This window comes from Rutilus rutilus, assembly GCF_951802725.1.
Source record: "Rutilus rutilus genome assembly, chromosome: 23".
NCBI classification, from domain to species: domain Eukaryota; kingdom Metazoa; phylum Chordata; class Actinopteri; order Cypriniformes; family Leuciscidae; genus Rutilus; species Rutilus rutilus.
The window spans coordinates 30,117,420-30,141,238 of NC_140233.1; the positions used below are offsets into that span (position 1 = coordinate 30,117,420).

Below are 23,819 nucleotides of genomic sequence, written 5' to 3' on the forward strand. Positions count from 1 at the left end.
TACACTACACACTACAGAAGACAGCTGTCTATACCCTCACCAGTCAGCACTTACATTGCAGTACACACTACAAACTACACACTAAATACCACACTACAGAAGACAGCTGTCTATACCCTCAGCAGTCAGCACTTACACTGCAGTACACACTACACACTACACTACACACTACACTACACACTACACACTACAGAAGACAGCTGTCTATACCCTCACCAGTCAGCACTTACATTGCAGTACACACTACAAACTACACACTAAATACCACACTACAGAAGACAGCTGTCTATACCCTCAGCAGTCAGCACTTACACTGCAGTACACACTACACACTACACTACACACTACACTACACACTACAGAAGACAGCTGTCTATACCCTCACCAGTCAGCACTTACACTGCAGTACACACTACACTACACACTACACTACACTACACACTACACTACACTACATACTACACACTACACTACACAAGACCGCTGTCTATACCCTCACCAGTCAGCACTTACACTGCAGTACACACTACACTACACACTACACTACACTACACTACACTACACATTACACACTACAGAAGACAGCTGTCTATACCCTCACCAGTCAGCACTTACACTGCAGTACATACTACACACTGCTCTACACACTACACTACACACCACAGAAGACAGCTGTTGATACCCTCACCAGTCAGCACTTACACTGCAGTACACACTACACACTACACTACAGAAGACAGCTGTCTATACCCTCACCAGTCAGCACTTACACTGCAGTACACACTACACACTACACTACAGAAGACAGCTGTCTATACCCTCACCAGTCAGCACTTACACTGCACAGCACACTACACACTACACTACACTACACTACACACTACACCACACACTAAACTACACACTACACACCACACACTACACTACAGAGCTCAACACCTGTTATAGATGATGTGTAAACACATGAATAAATCATTTACCACACTCACTGCGTCCCCTAATCTAAAGTGTACACTATTCATCACTTGTAAATGTGTTTCACATCATTCGTAGATTACATTCGTAGATCTTATGTCTTATTGACTCTTGAAGTGGTAATCTACGAATGATGTGTAACACATTTAAAAGTGATAATAGTTTACACTTTAGGTTAGGTGAGAAAGTGTTGTAGAAAGTGTTGTAAATGATTTATTCATGCGTTTACACATCATTGTGTTGAACACCTTCACTGACCTGTTACAAATGATCTGTACGTGTATTCAAGGCATTTACAACACTTTCTGCACCCTCTAATTGCTGCATACATACATACAAAGAATATATATAATTTATTAAACATTTATGAAACGCATAGTCATGTTTTGTAAATGATTAGTTAATCATTACCTATTCAACTGTAAATGACTTATAACCGAATCTACAAAACATACATACAATAATTAACATCACTTATTAATCATTTATGAACGCATAGTCATGTTTCATAAATAATTAGTTAATCATTTACTAATCACTTGTAAATCACTTGTAACGGAATTTACAAAACATACATAAAATGTTAGTATATCACTTGCTAATCATTTATTGAACGTAGAACTGAAATTTGCAATTGTTGTAGTTATAATTATATTAATCAAAGTCATCCGAAGTTTTAAACAACAAAGAAAAATTCAAACTGGTAAAATGTTTCAAAGGATCAAATGAAGTGTCTCCTATTTCAAAAGGACCCTTAGATTTCTAGAAAAAGGGAGTATAACATTAAATAAAGATGTGTAATTAAATCAATATCAAGGTGAGGGCGATGCAAAAAAAAAGGATTAAATCAAAACTCCACTCAAAAGTGTTTATTCTACAGTGACAAAAGTGAAAAGGTGAACAGAAAATGATATTTCCACAGGAACAAATGACACAAATAACAATACAAAAACAACAAGACGAGCTCGAGAGATGCCAAATCAAATAAATAAATAAAACAAAACAAAGCTAACTAGGTTTAATCAGCTACACTAACTACCAAAAGAAAAATGTAGAAAAGAAAAGTCTTCAGTGTCAAGACGCCTAAACTAAACTACGCTGACTAACCGGATAACAGAACTACAGGGTGTGGCACTCTCACACCTCACACACAGCGTCATGACTGAAGAAGATATGTGCAACAGCAATGTGCAACAGCAACAACAAGCAGAAGTGAGCGAGAAGCTGTGGACGTGGAGGAGACACGGGTATCTGAAGACGGCGGCGTAATGTGATCGACAGTGTGAGCCGGTACGTCATCTTCCTTAATGAAGACTGACAGGCTGTGGATCCAATGAAAATCTGAAACACACACACACACACACACACAACTATAAACTACCCACACATACCCATACAGCTAAAATGTGTAAGTATGTGTGTAGTATCATCTCTGTATAATATCAGTCTTTAAATGAAAGCTATTTAAAGTGTATATCTTTAGTTGGACCTCAGCACTATTTCTGGATAAAGTGCATTTAGTACAAAATTAGTTCTTCCAATTTAGCAGATTTTAAGTATACCAGTTTAGGATACCAACAGCACAATTGCAGGGAATTTATATTAAGTACATGAATATGTAAATGTATTTGTAGAATACTTAGCATAAAATAAATGTATTTCAAATGCATTTTAGTATATTTATTTTTCACTAGGGCAGACAGTTTGTTTAATTACATAGGTTAAGAGAAGAGCTCTTTCAGTCTATAACAACTTGATAATTAAAGTCCAAAATGTAAAGTTGCTGTTTTTAAAGACTTTCATGCTCATTTGGAAAGTCATATGTGTCAAAATCCCATGCTAGGATCTATTTCTTCCCACCGTTGCTGGATTTTCAGCAGATGCCTGTTTAAGTGATGACCTGCACTACTTCTGGTTGTTTCAGAGATGGTAACAGAAACTGTATGTTGTGTGGTCTGTGCTCCAGATATTTCACCGTCTGTAGCACCAGTGCTGTGTGCAAGAAATAAAACTCCAAAGATATGACGGGCGGATACAGTCTTCCTGAAGAAGAGGCTCCAGTGATGTGAATCAGACCATTCATTGCTGTGATTTTATACGGAGGTCTGGGCGACTCTGGCCCTTGAGATCCACTTTGGTGCAGATTTTAGCTCCAACCCTGAACACACTCCCCTGAAGAGCTCGATCAGCTTGTTCAGGAGTGTGTGATCAGGTGTGTGTGTGTTCAGGAGTGTGTGATCAGGGCTGGATCTGACTCTCTCTCTCTCTCTCTCTCTCTCTCTCTCTCTCTCTCTCTCTCTGTCTGTCTGTCAGAAAACAAATCTGATTTTGCCAATATCTGTCATTCAAAGTCCACTCACTGTCATGTTACCTCTGGCTGATCTTGGGTTTGCAGAAGGGAAGAGCAGAAAGCACAGTGATGAATGTAAACTGAAATGTCTTTCATCGGACCAGCGCTGATTTCACCAGTGTAATTATACCAAGCAAAGCCACTGAAGAAAATGACTTCATCACATATATACTAGTGTAAAATTACAAATCGATTAATACTGAAGTATAAACTGAATACACACGCGCACAGACACATTCAGCAGGTGTTCTTGAGCACTCAGATTTGATCCTTAAATCCTTCGCCTCCTCTTGATTTATTTCAGATCTCAGTCTCAAGACACGCGTTCTCATTCCCAGGTGGCTTTCTCTGGTCACGTATGTTTCTAATGTTTTCTGGGTTTTCTCTGTTCCTCAGTTGACGAGAGTGACCATCTCCGGCTCCTGAGTGAATGCCGCTCCTGCACCGTTGTCTTTACTGCTGCTCTTTGTGATAATCAGAGTCTTTTTCTTGCCACAACATCTGTGGGTAAATACAATATGCACATTCAGTTAAACACAATAACACTGCTAACTTATGAAAATAGCTGCCAGTCATTTATTTTTAAAGAAATACAATATTTTGAAAGTTATAAAGCCAATCATTTTTTGGTTAATTTTTCTATTTCTTTCTTTCAAATCAAGCTCTTGACACTACTGTCCATTTAATCTTTTGGAGCACAGATCTTTAAGTGATTTACTTGATTTAAAGACATTTCTGGCCTGTCAAATACCCACACTTGCCCCCACTTGAGAGCGCGCGTCCCAGGACTGAAAATATCCAAACTAACCCTAATACAACATCAGCGTGCGGTTTAGTGTATACCACAGTTCATGACGTTCCAGAGGGAAAAAGCGTATTTTCACCAAGATGACAACAATGATATTATTTCAGTGTTAATGTGCACATATGCGTAATTTGCGGGTGGGATATGTCCCCACCACTTTTTGCTAAGGTCGATATTGTCCCCACCACTTTTGAAACATCTCACGGCACTAATATACCAATACAAATAAATAAAACATCTTCAGTTAACTAGCAGAGCATTCATTTAGTTCGTTTGTTAAATAAGAGGCGATCTAGCACTGAAATGTGGTGTTTTTTAAATCAAGTGATGAAAGTGCTGGTTGCCGCTGCGATCAGTGTTGCGGATACTGTGTTCTCTTGAGGCTCGTGCACAGTCTTCACTCGGACACGTGCTTCAGTCCGTTGTGGAGACTCTCTATTTGTTCCGGTGAAATTACAAAACAAAATGCACACAAACGTGTCCCTGCCTGATATACAACCACTGATAAACATTATCGGTTTTGATGAGAAAACAAAACAAAAAACTATACGAGTGCGGATTAGAACCCAGAACCTCTGACACGCTTGGCAAAAGTTCTGACACTGGACCAGTTAAATACATGCTTAAAGTTGTCGGATCTATTTATTTATTCACGGGAGAATTCTCATCACTAACAGCATATATTAGACCTCATTAAACGACAAATTAAACGACAAATTAAACCAAATGTACTATTTAAATTGAATTGTGTTAGCAACGCTTTTTTATTAAACATTTTTATTTATTTACATTAATAAGCTACAGGACATTGTCTTTCAAAACATGAACTGTGCGAAAGATAAAAAAAAATGACTGCGTCATTGTACCCAGCACTTCTGAAAATGCACTTCCGAATGCGTCTCTGTCCCCAGCACATCTCAAACCAAACTGACGACCATGAATGTGCACACTGTATACGAGTATGGTTTCTTAACCAGTTGGTATGACTTAAAGACAAAGTTGCCAAACCAGTTGCTATTAAGGTTTTATGACCGCTCAAATGTTCTACACACACTCAAAGTACACACTTGCACACGGCGGCCAAAACTCCCAGAAACACGTAACACAAATAGTTCAGAAACCACAGGTGTGGGTGTTGTGACAGATATGTATTTTAATATATATGTATTTGTAATATCTCCATTAAAAAAGACATACCTTTTTCTGGTTGCTACAATGATACAGACAAGCAGAATGAGGAGAACTGCCAAAATCGTAAGTAAAATGATCAGCAAGTCTGTAAAAGGATTATAACACATTACATGTTATTTCAAACAAACTGTTTAAATAATTTCGGTCATGACATAATGACTTTGGCAGGAGCTTTGAGCGATGAGACCTCACATGACAATATATATATATATATATATATATATATATATATTTATTCTTTTCCCTTTTGAGGCTCCTCAAATATGTGAGGAAAAAAACTTGGAAATAACTTGTTTGTCTGCTGTCAGCAATGAATCAAATTCAGAGTGAGATTTCTTGGAACAGTCTCAGTCATAAAAATGATGGGGTGGTGTGGCGCAATGGATAAGACACATGCCTTTGGTGTGAGAGACCCGGGTTCGAATCCACTGTGAGACACCAATGTGTCCCTGAGCAAGACACTTAACCCCTAGTTGCTCCAGAGGCGTGCGACCTCTGACATATATAGCAATTGTAAGTCGCTTTGGATAAAAGCGTCAGCTAAATGTAAAATGTAAATGTAAAAATGGTGGGTGGAATCCAAGGCACTGTATTGCAAATGTATTCATAAGGATAAAATCACACTTCCACAATTATGAGACTCTCCTTGACTAGGAATGTGTTCTGATTTCCATCAAGGCCTTTGGTTTTGCATGCATTACTAAACATGCTCATGACAATAATATAGAGTGTTTCAGTGGGGGTTGAAATTATATTTGATGTTCATTCAGACAAAACTGTTAAAAATATGTAGTATTAAGACAAAAGAAAAGAAAATACCACAACCATTCACTTTCCCCATCCTTTAGGGACGGAGATCTACTGTGGCTGAGAGAGCTCAACACGCTGCAACTGAAGAAAACACATGCAAATAGAAAAACACCCGCAAATTAAGAAAACATCTTTATCAGATTCACAACACATGTGTGCTTCAAATACTCACAACACAACCAAATACAGAAACGTGCTTCAAATAGCACAGACCACAACGGAAATGTTTCCAGGGGAACCAAATAAGTGACGAAGCCGGCTGGGAAGTGTTTACTGCTCGTGAGCATCCCTATGCCCTGCTCCCTTCGAAGGGCAGACGGCTGAGCCCTGTAGTGGGCACTGTGGAGTGAGCTGAGCCCTGTAGTGGGCACTGTGGAGTGAGCTGAGCCCTGTAGTGGGCACTGTGGAGTGAGCTGAGCCCTGTAGTGGGCACTGTGGAGTGAGCTGAGCCCTGTAGTGGGCACTGTGGAGTGAGCTGAGCCCTGTAGTGGGCACTGTGGAGTGAGCTGAGCCCTGTAGTGGGCACTGTGGAGTGAGCTGAGCCCTGTAGGGGGCACTGTGGAGTGAGCTGAGCCCTGTAGGGGGCACTGTGGAGTGAGCTGAGCCCTGTAGTGGGCACTGTGGAGTGAGCTGAGCCCTGTAGTGGGCACTGTGGAGTGAGCAGGGCAGACGGCTGAGCCCTGTAGTGGGCACTGTGGAGTGAGCTGAGCCCTGTAGTGGGCACTGTGGAGTGAGCAGGGCAGACGGCTGAGCCCTGTAGTGGGCACTGTGGAGTGAGCAGGGCAGACGGCTGAGCCCTGTAGGGGGCACTGTGGAGTGAGCAGGGCAGACGGCTGAGCCCTGTAGGGGGCACTGTGGAGTGAGCTGAGCCATGTAGTGGGCACTGTGGAGTGAGCTGAGCCCTGTAGTGGGCACTGTGGAGTGAGCAGGGCAGATGGCTGAGCCCTGTAGGGGGCACTGTGGAGTGAGCAGGGCAGACGGCTGAGCCCTGTAGTGGGCACTGTGGAGTGAGCTGAGCCCTGTAGTGGGCACTGTGGAGTGAGCAGGGCAGACGGCTGAGCCCTGTAGTGGGCACTGTGGAGTGAGCTGAGCCCTGTAGGGGGCACTGTGGAGTGAGCTGAGCCCTGTAGGGGGCACTGTGGAGTGAGCAGGGCAGACGGCTGAGCCCTGTAGTGGGCACTGTGGAGTGAGCAGGGCAGACGGCTGAGCCCTGTAGTGGGCACTGTGGAGTGAGCAGGGCAGACGGCTGAGCCCTGTAGTGGGCACTGTGGAGTGAGCAGGGCAGACGGCTGAGCCCTGTAGTGGGCACTGTGGAGTGAGCAGGGCAGATGGCTGAGCCCTGTAGTGGGCACTGTGGAGTGAGCAGGGCAGATGGCTGAGCCCTGTAGTGGGCACTGTGGAGTGAGCTGAGCCCTGTAGGGGGCACTGTGGAGTGAGCAGGGCAGACGGCTGAGCCCTGTAGTGGGCACTGTGGAGTGAGCAGGGCAGATGGCTGAGCCCTGTAGGGGGCACTGTGGAGTGAGCTGAGCCATGTAGTGGGCACTGTGGAGTGAGCTGAGCCCTGTAGGGGGCACTGTGGAGTGAGCAGGGCAGACGGCTGAGCCCTGTAGTGGGCACTGTGGAGTGAGCAGGGCAGACGGCTGAGCCCTGTAGTGGGCACTGTGGAGTGAGCAGGGCAGATGGCTGAGCCCTGTAGGGGGCACTGTGGAGTGAGCTGAGCCATGTAGTGGGCACTGTGGAGTGAGCTGAGCCCTGTAGTGGGCACTGTGGAGTGAGCTGAGCCCTGTAGTGGGCACTGTGGAGTGAGCAGGGCAGATGGCTGAGCCCTGTAGGGGGCACTGTGGAGTGAGCAGGGCACTAATTTGGAATGCACTTGATGAGGAAATTACGTTGTCTTTCGTTGCTCCCTTCATTATTTTCACCTGGGATGTGACATCACAGCACGGCGTCCATCAGCTGAATCGCTGTTCTTACGACAGAAATATCTTTTATATATAACATAACTGTTGCAATTAAATATACATTTTATTTATGTACAGTATATCTCAACTTTAAAACTTGCCGTCTCATCTTTGGACCCTGCATTACCTAACATTTCTTATGAAACTTATTTAAACATGACATGACATAATGTGTACAGTGTAACTGATGTACAGATTAATATCTCACCCTCATGTTCTTTTCCTCTATTTTTTTTTTTTTTTTCAGCTCATTGTTAACTTATTTTCTCATTTGTATTCTTCTGATGATATTGAACATATTGTTAATACATTTTGTATAATGTATACAAAGTTATGTGTCATAAACATGTCATCTCTGTTTGTTTGGTAAAAGTGAAAAACAAAAAGTAATAAATAAAGTAGTCTTTGAGCTATAAGTGCGTCCCAGCCGGGTTCGTCATTTATTGGGTCCCCTGGAAACGTTTCCGTTGTGGTCAGTGCTATTTGCAGCAAGTGTCTGTATTTGGTTGTGTTGTGAACTTTCGCAGCGAGTTTCTGTATCTGGTTGTGTTGTGAATATTTGGAGCACATGTTGTTGTGAATCTGATGAAGATGTTTTCTTAATTTGCGGGTGTTTTTGTATTTGCATGTGTTGTCCTCAGTTGTAGCGTGTTCAGCTCCAGTCCTACTCTAACTCTCTAACTGAACACACTGAGACAAGCTGACCCGGGCCTTCAGACTGCTTGCAAATTGGCATTGGTACTAAATTCTGCAGGACAATGTAAATGGAAATAGCAGTCTCAAAACAAATACAAATGATTTGGGCATGATTAATATTATAAAGAGGCTTTCTAACCTGATGATCTATTCGCATCTGATCCTGAGGAACTGTCGTTTGGGCTGGCGTCTCCTGGAGTAACGAAGACAGAAGCACACATACGGCACAGTTCAAATGAGATCAGTCAGAAATCAGATACTGTAACTATTCAAGAGCTTCAAAAAGAGAGGTTTCACAGTGATGCCACAGAAGAACCATTTTAATAATGAAATATCACCTGTTTTATGAGCTGTTGTTGTTTCACGAGTGGACGTTCTCTCAGCCATTGCCGTCCCTGTGGCGTCTGCATTAGGTTGTAAGGTTGCGGACTCCTCTGTGTTCTCTGTGTCGTCTGTATCATGAGTCTGGTTGGTCTCGTCCTGTTCCTCTGGGCTCGGCGTGGCACTGGTCGGTGTCCAGTGAACTGGAGTAGACACTGATGTATCTCCCAAAGCCTCGGATGTAGAAGTTTCATTCTCTTCTGCCCCAGTATTGTGTTGGCGTATTGTGGCTTCTGTGAAATGACGATTATGCAGAACTTTGTAAATGCACACCAAACATTGATTGGTCCTTTTTTGACAAATTTTCAACCTGCTGTCAGTAAGCAATCTTACAGATATTTACTCAGCTTTAATAAGACAACTAGTGTAATTAACTGCAGAGATATGAGATGTGCTGTGATCTTGTTGCTCGACTGATCATTCAGCACATTTTAAGAAGCGGGACAGCACCATCCAGTGCACAATAAACAATACACAACCTCACAAACAAATGTCATACTTATTCAAATATTTACTTTGATATTATTTTCATATTATTTTGTGTATGTATATTTAATGTTACTCATGCTTTTATCAATGTTAAGATTTTTTTGAATATGCTGCAGCTTATCACTTTATTAAAATGATGCTGAACAAAACAACAGTAACACTTTATTTCAATGGATTCTACTAACTATAAGTAACTTTGTAACTACATGTCAACTAACAAAATGTTTTTCACAGGATGAATTTAAAGTGTTAAAGCTTACTAATAATACCTAACTTATGATTTACAAAACATGTGATAGGGGGAAAAGCTAAAAACAGTTAACAGGATATTACAGTGCGAGATGTTTCAGATAAAAGTGTCTTCGTTCTAAATGCATGAATTTGAAGGCTTTCATAAGCTGTGCTGATACCTGTAAATGCTGTGGTAGGGATGGCATCTGCTGTCTTTGAAGTGTCAGGGATAATCTGAGCTGTACAGTTCTTCACTGACAAATCTGTTTAAAATATAATGTTTTGTTAAAAAGATAGTTGATCATGCATTGACCAAAACATACACCATGTTGCACAAATCAAACCTTTAGCATCGTAACAGAAGGCGTCATATTTATTTCCGTCTTTAATCTTCTTGATGATGCCTGTTTGGTTTCCAGCACAGAGATCATTTGCCCTGTGACGGAGAATCACCAGCTCTGTGCTGTTTACCCAGCCATACCTGCAGAGAAAATACATGTCTGTATTTAGTTTGATGGAAGTCATTAGGTGATGTTCAGTTGAATGGAAGAACTCAGGTGATGTCTGACCTGCATGTCTGCATGAGTCCTTTATAATAGGCTTCCTCCACCTGCTTCATACTGGCTAATGAAGACGATAATTCCTCACACAAGCTCTTGGCCATCTCAAACGTCAGACTATAGCGTTCTCTCCCCTCTACGTGAAACACTCCAACATAGCTGCAGCTCCGTGCACGCACCACTGAAAGACAAACAGAGTAGAAATGATAGAAATAAATGAATTATATTTACATAGTGCCATTCTAGAACACAAGACTTTCTGAAAAGAATAACAGACAAAGGGAGAGAAAGGAAACGCTAAGAGAGGCCAGAGGTTTAATGCAGATTTGAGCTTGAATCAATCTAAAGAGGGAATGGAGCTGATAACACTGAGGCCTAGAGAAAGGTCAAGAGCTTTGGGACCAATTAATAACACTTCACATTTATCTGTTCAGTCTAGATGTTATGGTGCTGGGTGGATGGAGTGATCGAGGCATGGATCTAATCTCAGGCTGATTTATTCAAACAATACAAGATGAAGACATTCCAGAAAAACAAATAAGGCACAACAGTTTAAATGTTATAACAAAAACCAACACATGGCACACATTAAACACAGGGTGATAATTGCACAGAATAATGAGGAACTAAACAAGACACTGAGTTGACCATAGTGTATAACCATGGGAACAGATCAAACCAGGAAATAAACATACGAAATGCAAAGATGCAGGGGACTTCTCAAAACTCAAAATTATGCTTCCTTGTTTCCTTGGTCCTCCGTTCTCCAGCCTGTGTCCCAGAAACCAATCAAACAAAGCCATTTTAAAGGACATCTCTCTTCTCTAATTGCACTGCGAGGAGGTGAGGAATGAGGAGTGAGGAAGCTTCCAGAGGAGCGATGAGCAAAGATGCACAGGTGTATCCTAGGGGGAAGGATTTCTTGTTGAGAAACCTGACATCAACTCTCCTCCCCCATCAGATGGTGACGCTGTGGAGAACCCGGTGTCTGAAGCACGTGTGAAATCACACCAATCCCACTGGCTGACGCTGGTCCTATGACGTCACATGGAGCACCCATACATATAAAGACCTGACCTGATCTGATCGCCCCAGGATTTGGGACAAGCCTTTCTCCCGCTGCAGGGACGTAAAAAGAGCATTTATTCACTATGGCCAGACGCCCCCAGGCAGACGGCTGCCACGATGTCAGAAAAAGAGCAATTTCTTCTTTCCCTGGGTCACACACACACTGTACTCATGGCCCTTGTGGTCACAATGGCCAGGCATCGAACACCGGCAACAGAGCCTGTATGGACACAGACGCTTAGCCTCCTCACGTTCTCTTGCACCAGGTCCGCTCTCAGGATCAGGTAGGCGTGATGAGCCACGACGAGCCCCAGCTTCCTCGACCATCAACGACCTCTTCCACAGTGGAGCCCCAGAACAATGTAAGCGCTTCAGCACATTTTGCACCATGAACATCAATGGACACAAGGTCTCCCGGCGTGGAAAGCCTTGTTCCACAACGCCACAGAAGCCCCAGCTCAGGTACACTTCACAGTAATAGACCTGAAGGACGCTTACTTTCATGTCTCGATCCTTCCTCGGCATAGGCTGTTTCACAAGTTCACACTTACAAATAATCAGATAGAGTATTTGGCATTCTGTCCGAGGAGTGGGATGCGAGTACTTGAGTACTCCCCCCGTATTTCCGGTTGGGAAAGTAACCAGACGACTGTGAGGATATGGGGTGGTGGAGGGATGCTGAAAACTGTAGAGGAACATAGGTGAGTCGACTGTGTGTATATTTTATATATATATATATATATATATATATATATATATATATATATACCGTATATAGGCCTCCACTCATTTAGCTGATTGGGTAGACATGTTGATTACTGATTGTTGACAGCTGGTTGGAATGATGTGATGATTGTCACATGCCTGTCCTGTCTCGTGTAGCACATGTGGTGTTTGTGTTCCTGTCACTGTTTTGACCCCACCCTCCTTGTTATCTCATTATTGGTTTCATTTGTCCCACCTGTTCCTTCATTATCCTGCCTGATTGGTTCCCTTTTATAAGCTCCTTTGTGTTTGCAGTCTTTGTCGGATCGTTGTCTGGTTTACGTCTCCCGCTTCATGTGTAACTCTGGTATGTGTTGTTTCTAAAGTTATTGTTTTGTTGAGTTCTTGTTTTCCCCATTGTGGGTTTTGGTTTTGATTTTTGTTTCAGTTTGTTAATAAATTCTTTTTCTGCAATTGAGTCCTTTCCCTTAGTTTTCTTTAGTTTTCATGACAGAACGATCCGACCATGTCTAGGATTCAGCAGAAAGAGTCACGTCACCCACCAGGCCCTCCTGTCTCGTGCCCCCACTACCAACGCATTGTACGTTTCCAGTCATTAAGTGCCCTCCGCCAACAAGGAACTGACCTGAGGAAGTTCGCTAGGGAATTCCTTAGAGCGGCGGAGGGTTTAAGACTTAATGATGGGCCTCTTAAGGACCTTTTTTTTTACGCTCTTAATGAGTCCATGGACTGGGTTCTCAGGAGGGCGTATGATGGGTGTACCTTCGAGGCTATGGTGGAGGGTCTCGCTCGCTTTCAGGAGCGGGAGGCCAGGAAGGTGGTCCCAGTACCGGTGGTCCCGAGTCTGGTGGTCCCAGTTCCGGTGGTCCCGAGTGGGGTGGTCCCGAGTCCGGTGGTCCCAGTTCCGGTGGTCTCGAAACACAGGAGGAGGAGAAAGGCTCCCTCTGTAACTGTTCCGGTGGTCCCAGTTCCGGTGGTCCTGAGTCTGGTGGTCCCGAGTCCGGTGATGCCGAATCCGGTGGCTCCTAACACGGAGACCATCCCGGAGGTGCCTGCCGCCGAGCCTGTTCACGTCACGCCTGCCAAGCCTGTGTCTTCGGACAAGATGGTCGCCGCCGAGCCTGTTCACGTCACGCCTGCCGAGCCTGGGTCTTTGGACAAGATGGCCGCCGCCGAGAGTGTTCACATCACGTCTGCCGAGCCTGTGTCTTCGGACAAGATGGCCGCCGCCGAGCCTTTTCACGTCATGCCTGCCGAGCCTGTGTCCCCTGACAAGATGGCCGCCGTCGAGCATGTGTCTGTTCCTGAGCCTGAGCCAGAGCCAGTGTCTGTTCCTGAGCCGGAGCCGGTGTCTGTTCCTGAGCCGGTGTCTGTTCCTGTTCCGGAGCCGGTGTCTGTTCCTGAGCCGGTGTCTGTTCCTGAGCCGGAGCCGGTGTCTGTTCCTGAGCCGGAGCCGGTGTCTGTTCCTGAGCCGGTGTCTGTTCCTGAGCCGGAGCCGGAGCCGGTGTCTGTTCCTGAGCCGGAGCCGGAGCCGGTGTCTGTTCCTGAGCCGGAGCCGGTGTCTGTTCCTGAGCCGGAGCCGGTGTCTGTTCCTGAGCCGGAGCCGGTGTCTGTTCCTGAGCCGGAGCCGGTGTCTGTTCCTGAGCCGGAGCCGGTGTCTGTTCCTGAGCCGGAGCCGGTGTCTGTTCCTGAGCCGGAGCCGGTGTCTGTTCCTGAGCCGGAGTCTGTTCCTGAGCCGGAGCCGGTGTCTGTTCCTGAGCCGGAGCCGGTGTCTGTTCCTGAGCCGGAGCCGGTGTCTGAGCCGGAGCCGGAGCCGGTGTCTGAGCCGGAGCCGGTGTCTGTTCCGGAGCCGGTGTCTGTTCCAGTGCCCGAGCCGGTGGTGCCAGTTCCAGTTCCCGAGCCGGTGGTGTTTGTTCCTGGGCCGGTGGTGCCAGTTCCAGTGCCCGAGCCGGTGGTGTCTGTTCCAGTTCCAGTGCCCGAGCCGGTGGTGCCAGTTCCAGTTCCAGTGCCCGAGCCGGTGGTGCCAGTTCCAGTTCCTGAGCCGGTGGTGTTTGTTCCTGGTCCGGTGGTGCCAGCTCCAGTGCCCGAGCCGGTGGTGCCAGTTCCAGTGCCCGAGCCGGTGGTGCCAGTTCCGGTGGTGCCAGTTCCAGTGCCCGAGCCGGTGGTGCCAGTTCCAGTGCCCGAGCCGGTGGTGCCAGTTCCAGTGCCCGAGCCGGTGGTGTCTGTTCCAGTTCCCGAGCCGGTGGTGTCTGTTCCAGTTCCAGTGCCTGAGCCGTTGGTGCCAGTTCCAGTGCCAGTTCTGGTGGTGCCAGTTCCAGTGCTTGAGCCGGTGGTGGCAGTTCCACCGCCCGAGGGGTCGTCTCCGCCGTGGCCGCCCGAGGGGTCGTCTCCGCCGTGGCCGCCCGAGGGAAGGTCTCCGCCGTGGCCGCCCGAGGGAAGGTCTCCGCCGTGGCCGCCCGAGGGGTCGTCTCCGCCATGGCCGCCCGAGGGAAGGTCTCCGCCCTGGCCGCCCGAGGGAAGGTCTCCGCCCTGGCCGCCCGAGGGAAGGTCTCCGCCCTGGCCGCCCGAGGGAAGGTCTCCGCCCTGGCCGCCCGAGAGAAGGTCTCCGCCCTGGCCGCCCGAGGGAAGGTCTCCGCCCTGGCCGCCCGAGGGGGAGTCTCCGCCCTGGCCGCCCGAGGGAAGGTCTGCTCCGCCCTGGCCGCCCGATGGACTCTCAGCTCCGCTCTGGCCTCCTGAACTGTCCATTTTTTTTTTTTTTTTTTTTTCCTGCCCCACCCTGGTCTGTCCTTCCTGTTCCCCCTGTTTCACCCTGGTCTGTCCCTCCCGTCCCGCCCTGGTCTGTCCCTCCCGTCCCGCCCTGGTCTGTCCCTCCCGTCCCTAGTGGAGCGTCTGGTAGCCGCTCCTTAAGGAGGGGGTAATGTCACATGCCTGTCCTGTCTCGTGTAGCACATGTGGTGTTTGTGTTCCTGTCACTGTTTTGACCCCACCCTCCTTGTTATCTCATTATTGGTTTCATTTGTCCCACCTGTTCCTTCATTATCCTGCCTGATTGGTTCCCTTTTATAAGCTCCTTTGTGTTTGCAGTCTTTGTCGGATCGTTGTCTGGTTTACGTCTCCCGCTTCATGTGTAACTCTGGTATGTGTTGTTTCTAAAGTTATTGTTTTGTTGAGTTCTTGTTTTCCCCATTGTGGGTTTTGGTTTTGATTTTTGTTTCAGTTTGTTAATAAATTCTTTTTCTGCAATTGAGTCCTTTCCCTTAGTTTTCTTTAGTTTTCATGACAATGATGGGATAGATAATTAGAACATGTTCCTCCTGAACTTTGTTAATAAAACCTACAGTTTGCCTTCGAAGGACAGGCATAGCAGTAACCAGCAGAACGAAGTCGCATAGGCTGCCCTGGTAATTCGCATCCTCAACTACCTTGACCACTAGCTTATTCTAGTTCACTCTCGAGAGTTGTTGTGAGCACACAGGGACATGGTACTCGAGCACCTAGCCTGACAAAGACTTCAGATCAATTGGGAGAAAAGCAAGCTCTCCCCCCTGTGAAGAGAATCTCTTCTCTCGATGTTGAGTTGAACTCGGTCTAAATGACAACACGTCTTTCAGAAGATCGTGCTTGGTCAGTGCTGAACTGCTTGAATTTGCTCCCTCCTCGTTCGGCTTGTTTAAAATATTTTCAGAGGCTTCTGGGGCATATGGCATCCTTGGCCGGAATAACGGCACCTGGGTTGATGCATATGCTTCAGCATTGGCTTCATGGCCAAGTTCTCAAGAAAGCTGAAGTGACCTTTTTTCCATTGCAATGGTAAGTTTCCTAAAATTAATAGACTGGAGGTTATGCTTCCTGTGTGCTGGAAGGTTGCACTTGTACTTGCCAGCAGCTGCACTCTTAGGCTGCGTTCCAGTCCACTTTTAGACACGCACTTGCGAACTTCAAGTTTCAAGTTCAAGTTTCAAGTTTAATTTATTTATAAAGCACATTTAAAACAACCTTGGTTGACCAAAGTGCTGTACAAGATATATCTAGGTCCATCCCATAAAATTAAAAACACAGAATCACAAAACATAACTACAATCACTTTCACAAGACATTAAACGCACAAACTTCCCTAAGCACTTCCCCTCGGGGGAATCCCTGCCGCCATTTTGAAGTGTGTTCCACTTCGTGAAGTGGACGAGGGAAGTTTATATGGACAGACCCTCGTTCCCTCGATTTTGATAGAGGGAGCGAGTCTACTTCATATGTACACTTCAGGTACCTATATGTCCCACAATGCAGTACGATTGTGACGTCCACAGATCTCATCTAATCAACTCCACAACAAACAACTCTATGATATATTAATTCTTTTTTTTTTTTCTAACAACCCAAACACACCTATAATTATTTGGATGCTGCAGTAAACAAATTCTTATAGGGAAAAATAAATAAATCAACTCCACAGCTGAATCCAAGTAATCAAGGGCTTAGGACGGTCCAATTCAGCCCATTGCAGTTTCCGCTAGTAGTGGGCACTCATCCAACGTAAGCAATGACGTACATTCTAGTGAACGAGATGGAGGGAAGTTAGCGAGTGAAGGGCATGACAATTTTGGACTGGAACGCAGCACTAGAGCCCGTAATGCAGCTCAGGTACACAGGTCTCGGTAACTATTGTAACCATTGTTCCCTCCTCCCACTGAGATGAATTACCGCTGAGATGGTCAAAAAATGCTAAATATATACCTTAAAAGCACTTTAGATTCTTCAAAAGTACATTTTAGGCATTATTCAAAATATGGTTAATTGTGGAAGAATGACTTAGAAGAAAACATCATTTTATTCTAGTCCTTATTTGCAGGTTTTAAGCAAAAACATACATTATCTTGATAAAGTGTCACCTTGTGGCCGATTCTCAGAAAATTTGGTCAACACCCAAAATAAATTTACCAACTTTTATAAGGGTCAGTCATTCAGAATTATTTTCAGCATAATAATCAGCTGCTGGGCTTTTTAAATATTTTGATTAACCCATGAAACTTTGACTGGAGTGTCAAAAAAAGACTTTTGTAAGAGTAGGATTTCAGGAAAGTATAAGACTCACTCTAAAGCAAGTAAGTGACGTGAGGGGTGACGTAAGGACTACAACAGGATCTACATTGTGTAAACAGGAGGATATTTACATCAGGAAAAATCTGGACAGTCGTTTTCATTCACTTTTGATACTGTTGAAACTCCTCTGACTCTCACTAGTTTTCTTTTGAAATGCTGAAATTTACAGCTGCCCAGTAGCATGTCTCTCCAACCAACAAAGAGTTTCTCAGCCTTCCCTCAACACAAACACACACACACACGTCTTACTTTGACATCTATCATGCTGAGCTTTTACACAAAACACCTCAAAAACCCACACAAAGTGAGAGAGATCAAAGTAAAACGGAGTGACTGTGGGATTGACTAGCTTTATTTGGTTCTCCATTTAGGTATTTATTGGTTCAGTCACAAAAAAGAGGTGCTTTAAGATGTGAAAAAGACATTAAATGATATAAAACAATACAGCGCAGCAGCAAAGCACAGATTTATCCATCCAACTTAAGTCAACTATCAAAGTTGTGACATACTTTAGAACAAACTGTTACCACAGTAACCGCCGAGTCTTGCGAAAACAGTTTTTTTTTGGGGGGGGGGGGGGGGGGGGCGTGAGGTTTCGCTTCCTGCATATGTGGTAAAACACAAAAAGTGATGCTCAAAGGCTTCATGTGAGGAATAATCTGGAACCAACATTACACATTCTAGACCATTATATTTCTCTCATTTATTTAGCCTATCTTTCTATTTGACCTAAACTCTTCTGGCTCTCTGCTGGTTTGCTCTTGAAATGCTGAAGTTTGCAGCTCCCAGCATAATTATCCTGTTCTCTTCAGTGTTGATCTGCAGTCAGACAGCACTGCTCCATTCATAGTCAATATACAGAGACTTGATCCCTCTGACGAGTTTTCTCACCTGTGGTAGACTGTGATCTGGATGAGGCCAGTAATCCTGACAAGAGTCCGAGCAGCACCATCCACATCCTGATCGCCGGCGAGGGAATCTGTAAGGGAAGGTTGATTGCTGTATAAAAGAGCTGGGCTAGAGTTTGCTGTACGTTCGGAGTATTGTGAGGTGAGATTTCAGTGGCAGAACTAATAGAGAGAGAGGAAAGGGTGGTGCACATTTGAACACTCCCTTCTACGCCTTCCTCAACCGCTCTCTGTCTCTTTCTCACTTTCAGTGTGTTTAGAAGAAGAGGAAACCTGTTTATCTATACATCAATGACAGCCATGATTCGAGATTTATCCTTCATCCACTATATGCTACGGTTTTCTCTCGTCACAGATCACATGTACTGTATGTGGACCGTTACATGAAATAAGCAGTGCACCAAAGTCCAACTCTAGAGAAGAACAGTCAGACTGGAGTTGGAAAAACTAATTTTGGTTGAATGTCAAAGTTTCCGAGAACTACATGTGTCAGCTGCTTACAAAATTATACCATTAATCTCACAAAAAAGAACATATCCAGGTCTGTTCAGTCTACAAAATGACGCCTGTGTAGTGATGACTAAGATTTGCTGCATTCTGACGTTATTTTCATCCAATGCATTGCTCCCAAATTCTCATTGCAGTGATACATTAACTCTTCAATGTATTACAGTGAATTTTCTTTTATTTATATTGCAGCACATCTAATCCTAGCAGTCATTACCCACGTCAAGTACATTAAATAATTATCAGATACGTCATACAACTGATATATGTTTCCAGGCTTCTCACAATCTCATATCTGTATGTACATGAGTTTTGAGTACAGGACTAATGCTTCATTGTACATTACTGCGGTTGTGTTGTCAGTCGTGTTGTTATGACACTGAGTAAACAAGGCCTCATCATAACCTGTTGCATCTTCACACTTCTCTCCTCTCACTTCCTGTGCAGAGCTGCTGCTGCTCATACTGCTATGATTACTACCGTTGCTATGGTGACGGGAGCTATAAACACAAACAAATGTTCATACAAATTTAAAAAAAAAATCAGATTCAGTAAAGATAATTCTACTTATATTTATTGTATGTAGCGCTTTAATTTAATTCTAAGTTGTTAAAAGACTTAGTTACACAAGATTGCAGGAAACACAGTGAAGATGAAGATAAGAGTCAAAAGGCTTTAATATTCCAAACTGGCAGGAAAACAAGGCAAGTTTATTTATATAACACATTTCATACACAATGGCAATTCAAAGTGCTTTACATAGAAGAAATAAAAATAATAAAAATAAATAAGAATAATTAAAACGGTTTAAAAAAATAAAATAATGTACAGTACAGTACAGTACAGTCGGACGAACACCGGCACATTGCTCATTCAGTAAATGCATGGCTAAACAGAAGTGTTCTGAGTCTGGATTTGAATGTGACTACAGTAGGAGCACATCTGATCTCCTCTGGAAGCTGATCCAGCATAATAGCTAAAAGCAGACTCGCCATGTTTAGAGTGAACCCTTGGTATTTCTAGCTGATATGATCCTAATGATCTGAGTGATCTGTTGGGTTTATATTCCGTGAGCATATCTGCAATATATTGAGGTCCTAGGCCATTGAATGATTTATATACCAGTAATAATACTTTACAATCAATCCTAAATTCAACTGGGAGCCAGTGTAAAGACCTGAGGACTGGTGTGATATGTTCATATTTTCTGGTTCTGCTCAGAATCCTGGCGGCAGCGTTCTGTATGAGCTGCAACTGTCTTATGGTCTTTTTGGGAAGGCCAGTGAGGAGTCCATTACAATAATCCACCCTGCTGGTGATGAAAGCCTGAACAAGTTTCTCTAAGTCTTGTCTGGAAACAAAGCATCTAATTCTTGCAATATTTTTCAGATGATAGTATGCTGATTTAGTTATCGCTTTGACATGACTATTGAAACTAAGGTCTGACTCTAGTGTCACACCAAGATTCCTGACTTGATGTTTAGTTGTTTGACCCCTAGAGTGAAGGTATGCATTCACCTTGAGAACTTCATCTTTGTTTCCAAACGCAATGACTTCAGTTTTGTCTTTGTTTAACTGAAGAAAGTTTTGACACATCCAACTGTTGACTTCATCGATGCATTGGCACAGGGAGTCAATGGGGCTGGTATAGGCGATAGGACAAAACACAACCTCTGACATAGACGATGAGCCAAGAGTGACTGTGAGGGTACAACTTATAAAGCAAACACAACATATATGATAATTAAACACAGCTGAAACACAGAACTCATAATGACGGTAACCGAGGATAAAAAACGAGTGGCGGGAAAGACAAAAGGAGAACATGTGACTGAGAAAAACAAACTAAAAGTCCATGAAAATGAAATTGTGACAGTTAATTAATAAAATTACACTTGTTCATGTTTGTTCAAATTGCATTGACTAATGTGAGTAGAACTTTTGATTTAAAAAATACACTAACCAGCGAACAAAATATGTTCTAGAAATGTTTTGCTAATATTCCCATTATGAAAACGTTATTTCTGAATGTTTTCTGAACGTTCAAAACGTCCCATTTAAAAAAAAAAAAATAATAATTAACTTTTTTTGGGTTTATGAACGTTATGGGAACATTTCATTTGATCATTCTTCAAACATTATCAAAATGTTACTTTTGAGTGTTCTGAAACAAGTAGTAACATTTCAAATAAAATAGACAAAACATTCCATGAATGACGTATAATTTTTTTGTGCTAACGTTTTGAGAACATTATTAAAGACCAGATAACTTTGAACAAACGTTCTATTAAAGTTCCTGGAGGAATATTTGTTCATAACTTTGAGAGAACCTTGACAGAACGTTCCCTGTTAACTGAAGTTCTGAGAATGTTCCTGTCATGGGTTCCTGTAAAGGCAAGTGGAGGATCTGTGTGCAGAAAACAAACAAATGAAAACAAAACAGATGGACACTGTATAACTAACAGAACCAACCTTAAAGGGTTAGTTCACCCAAAAATGAAAATTATGTCATTAATGACTCACCCTCATGTCGTTCCAAGCCCGTAAGACCTCCGTTCATCTTCGGAACACAGTTTAAGATATTTTAGATTTTGTTCGAGAGCTTTCTGTTCCTCCATTGAAAGTCAATGAGCCATTGAGTTCGCGTAGTGTAATAGCGCAGCGCGTCTGTGTTGTAGGTCACACGTAGGCTCACTATTGGCCGACGCTGATCATGTGTGATGCGTGTGACGTACAACACAGACGCGCTGCGCTATTACACTATGCAAACTCACGCGAGGCACAGAGAGAAGGAAATGAATAGTGGCATAAAGTCGTTATTTTTGTTTACTTTTTGCGCACAAAAAGTATTCCCGTCGCTTGATAAACTTAAGATTGAGCCACTGATGTCACATGGACTACTTTGATGATGTCTGTATTGCCTTTCTGGACGTGAACAGTGACATGTCCATTGACTTTCAATGGAGGAACAGAAAGCTCTCGAACAAAATCTAAAATATCTTAAACTGTGTTCCGAAGATGAACGGAGGTCTTACGGGCTTGGAACGACATGAGGGTGAGTCATTAATGACATAATTTTCATTTTTGGGTGAACTAACCCTTTAAAGGCCCGCTGAAGTGCCTTGGAACGTGCAGCTTTGTATGATTCACTGACGTAATTTCCTCTAAAACAGGAAGCTAAGGCGGGACATATTGAATGGCTCCTCCCCCTTTTCAAATAGCCAATAGGGTTCTGATCAGGTTCTACTCCGCACACTCGTTTAGTTTTTTCTTCATCAAAACCGGATATCAAAACCGAATATGTTAATCAGTGGTTGTATATCAATCAGGGACACATTTGTGTGCATTTTGTTTTGTGATTTCACCGGAACGAATAGAAAGTCCGCGGCGGCGATAGATTAAACCGGGTGTCCATGTGAAGACTGAACAATGTATCCGCATCACTGATCGCAACGGCTACGAGCGCTCAGCTTGATTTCAAAAACAACACATTTCAGCGCTAAAACGCCTCTTATTTGCGAAACGAACGAATGCCCTGCTAGTTAACTGGAGATGTTTTATTTATTTGTATTGGTACATCCGTGCCTCGAGTTGGCATGGACAATATCGACCCTGGCAAAAACCCATATTGCTCCGTGACGTGTCAACGGTCGCTTTGGCCGGGTGGTTTTATAGCATTGGGGGCGGGACACTTTACATTCTAGAGAGTATTTGATTGGACAGAAGATGTGATGAGAAGTTGAAGTCCGCGGTGATGTCATAAAAATCTGTGATATAAGTTTTGAATACTTGTATGTCCTAAATGCGAATTTTGTCATTGTTTTTGAACACGCCAGCTTATTCATAACCTTAAGCCTAACATATTCATACTAAAAGCTAAAAATCTATAATTTTGATTTCAGGGGGCCTTTAAACACTAAAGACACCAGGGGCACGTTCAAGTTCAAAACGGTGCGCAACTTTTTGCTACGGTTTCCGGGTTGAACATCATGTTTCCTGGAAACGGCGTGCACCGGTGTGCAACGGGGTTTGAGATACGTTCTCTCTTGTTTGGTGGGTGTGTCAGAACTGCAGTCCAATCAGCAGCAACATGTATATAAAGCACGCGGTATTAAAGTGAACTCGCACAATGGGTTCAAGGAAAGTCATTTACAAATGTGTTCGATGCAGCTCGGTATACGCAACAACTGAGGATATTAGAAGACATGTTTGTGTAAGTTTTTTTGTTAAAATATAGGATATCAACATAATGATGTAGTTGTTTATATTTTTAGCTTCATTGCAAGTGTATGACATTTGGTATAGAAATAAACAATGGTAATTAAGTGCTTTTCCTAAAAATGAGAAAGAAAATACAGGGTAATTAAAACAGTATGAACTACAAATAAAGTCAGTATGTGAGGCTAAATAGATGTGTTTTAGTCTGAATTAGGTAAGATGTGTGCTTCAGTTTCAGCAATCCCTTCACTCGATTGGGATGTTCTCTTTTGTTCTGGGCGGCAAGTGCAGTAACTGTAACATTGGGCATATTTTGTATTATTAAACACATATTTATACCGACTTCATCAGGCTCCGAACATTCTTCACAAAGAACACAAAGAATGGCCTTCTCAGCTGCCATAGTTGCAACTCTTGCCTCATCAGAACAGTGTGTTCAACGCATCACCGTTTCTGTTTAAAAAACGTTGTGCAACGTTTTGTCGGGGCTGAACGCAGCCCAAACAGAGAACTGAACTGAACTGAGGGTTGAAACAGACCAAACGATGGAGCTAGGAACAAACCGTAACTAACACACCGTAACTAACACACCGTAACTAACACACCGTAACTAACACATCGTAAGTAACACACCGTAACTAACACACCGTAACTAACACACCGTAACTAACACACCGTTACTATCACACCGTAACTATCACACCGTAACTAACACACCGTAACTAACACACCGTAACTATCACACCGTAACTAACACACCATAACTATCACACCGTAACTATCACACTGTAACTATCACACCATAACTATCACACCGTAACTAACACACCGTAACTATCACACCGT

The 23,819-nt window shown here is 43.7% G+C and overlaps 1 protein-coding gene across 1 annotated transcript; it reads right to left on the minus strand.

Annotated features, from left to right (window-relative positions):
• Positions 1-1,829: 1,829 nt before the first annotated feature.
• On the minus strand, positions 1,830-18,455 carry cd44b (CD44 molecule (IN blood group) b). The gene is made up of 8 exons (XM_084396686.1): positions 18,232-18,455; positions 10,459-10,630; positions 10,234-10,370; positions 10,069-10,152; positions 9,127-9,402; positions 8,928-8,981; positions 5,328-5,406; positions 1,830-3,826 (listed from the first exon to the last, which is right to left on the minus strand). Exons 1-8 carry the CDS (start codon positions 18,440-18,442, stop codon positions 3,718-3,720), a joined length of 1,122 nt encoding a protein of 373 aa, XP_084252812.1. The 5' UTR covers positions 18,443-18,455; the 3' UTR covers positions 1,830-3,717.
• Positions 18,456-23,819: the final 5,364 nt, after the last annotated feature.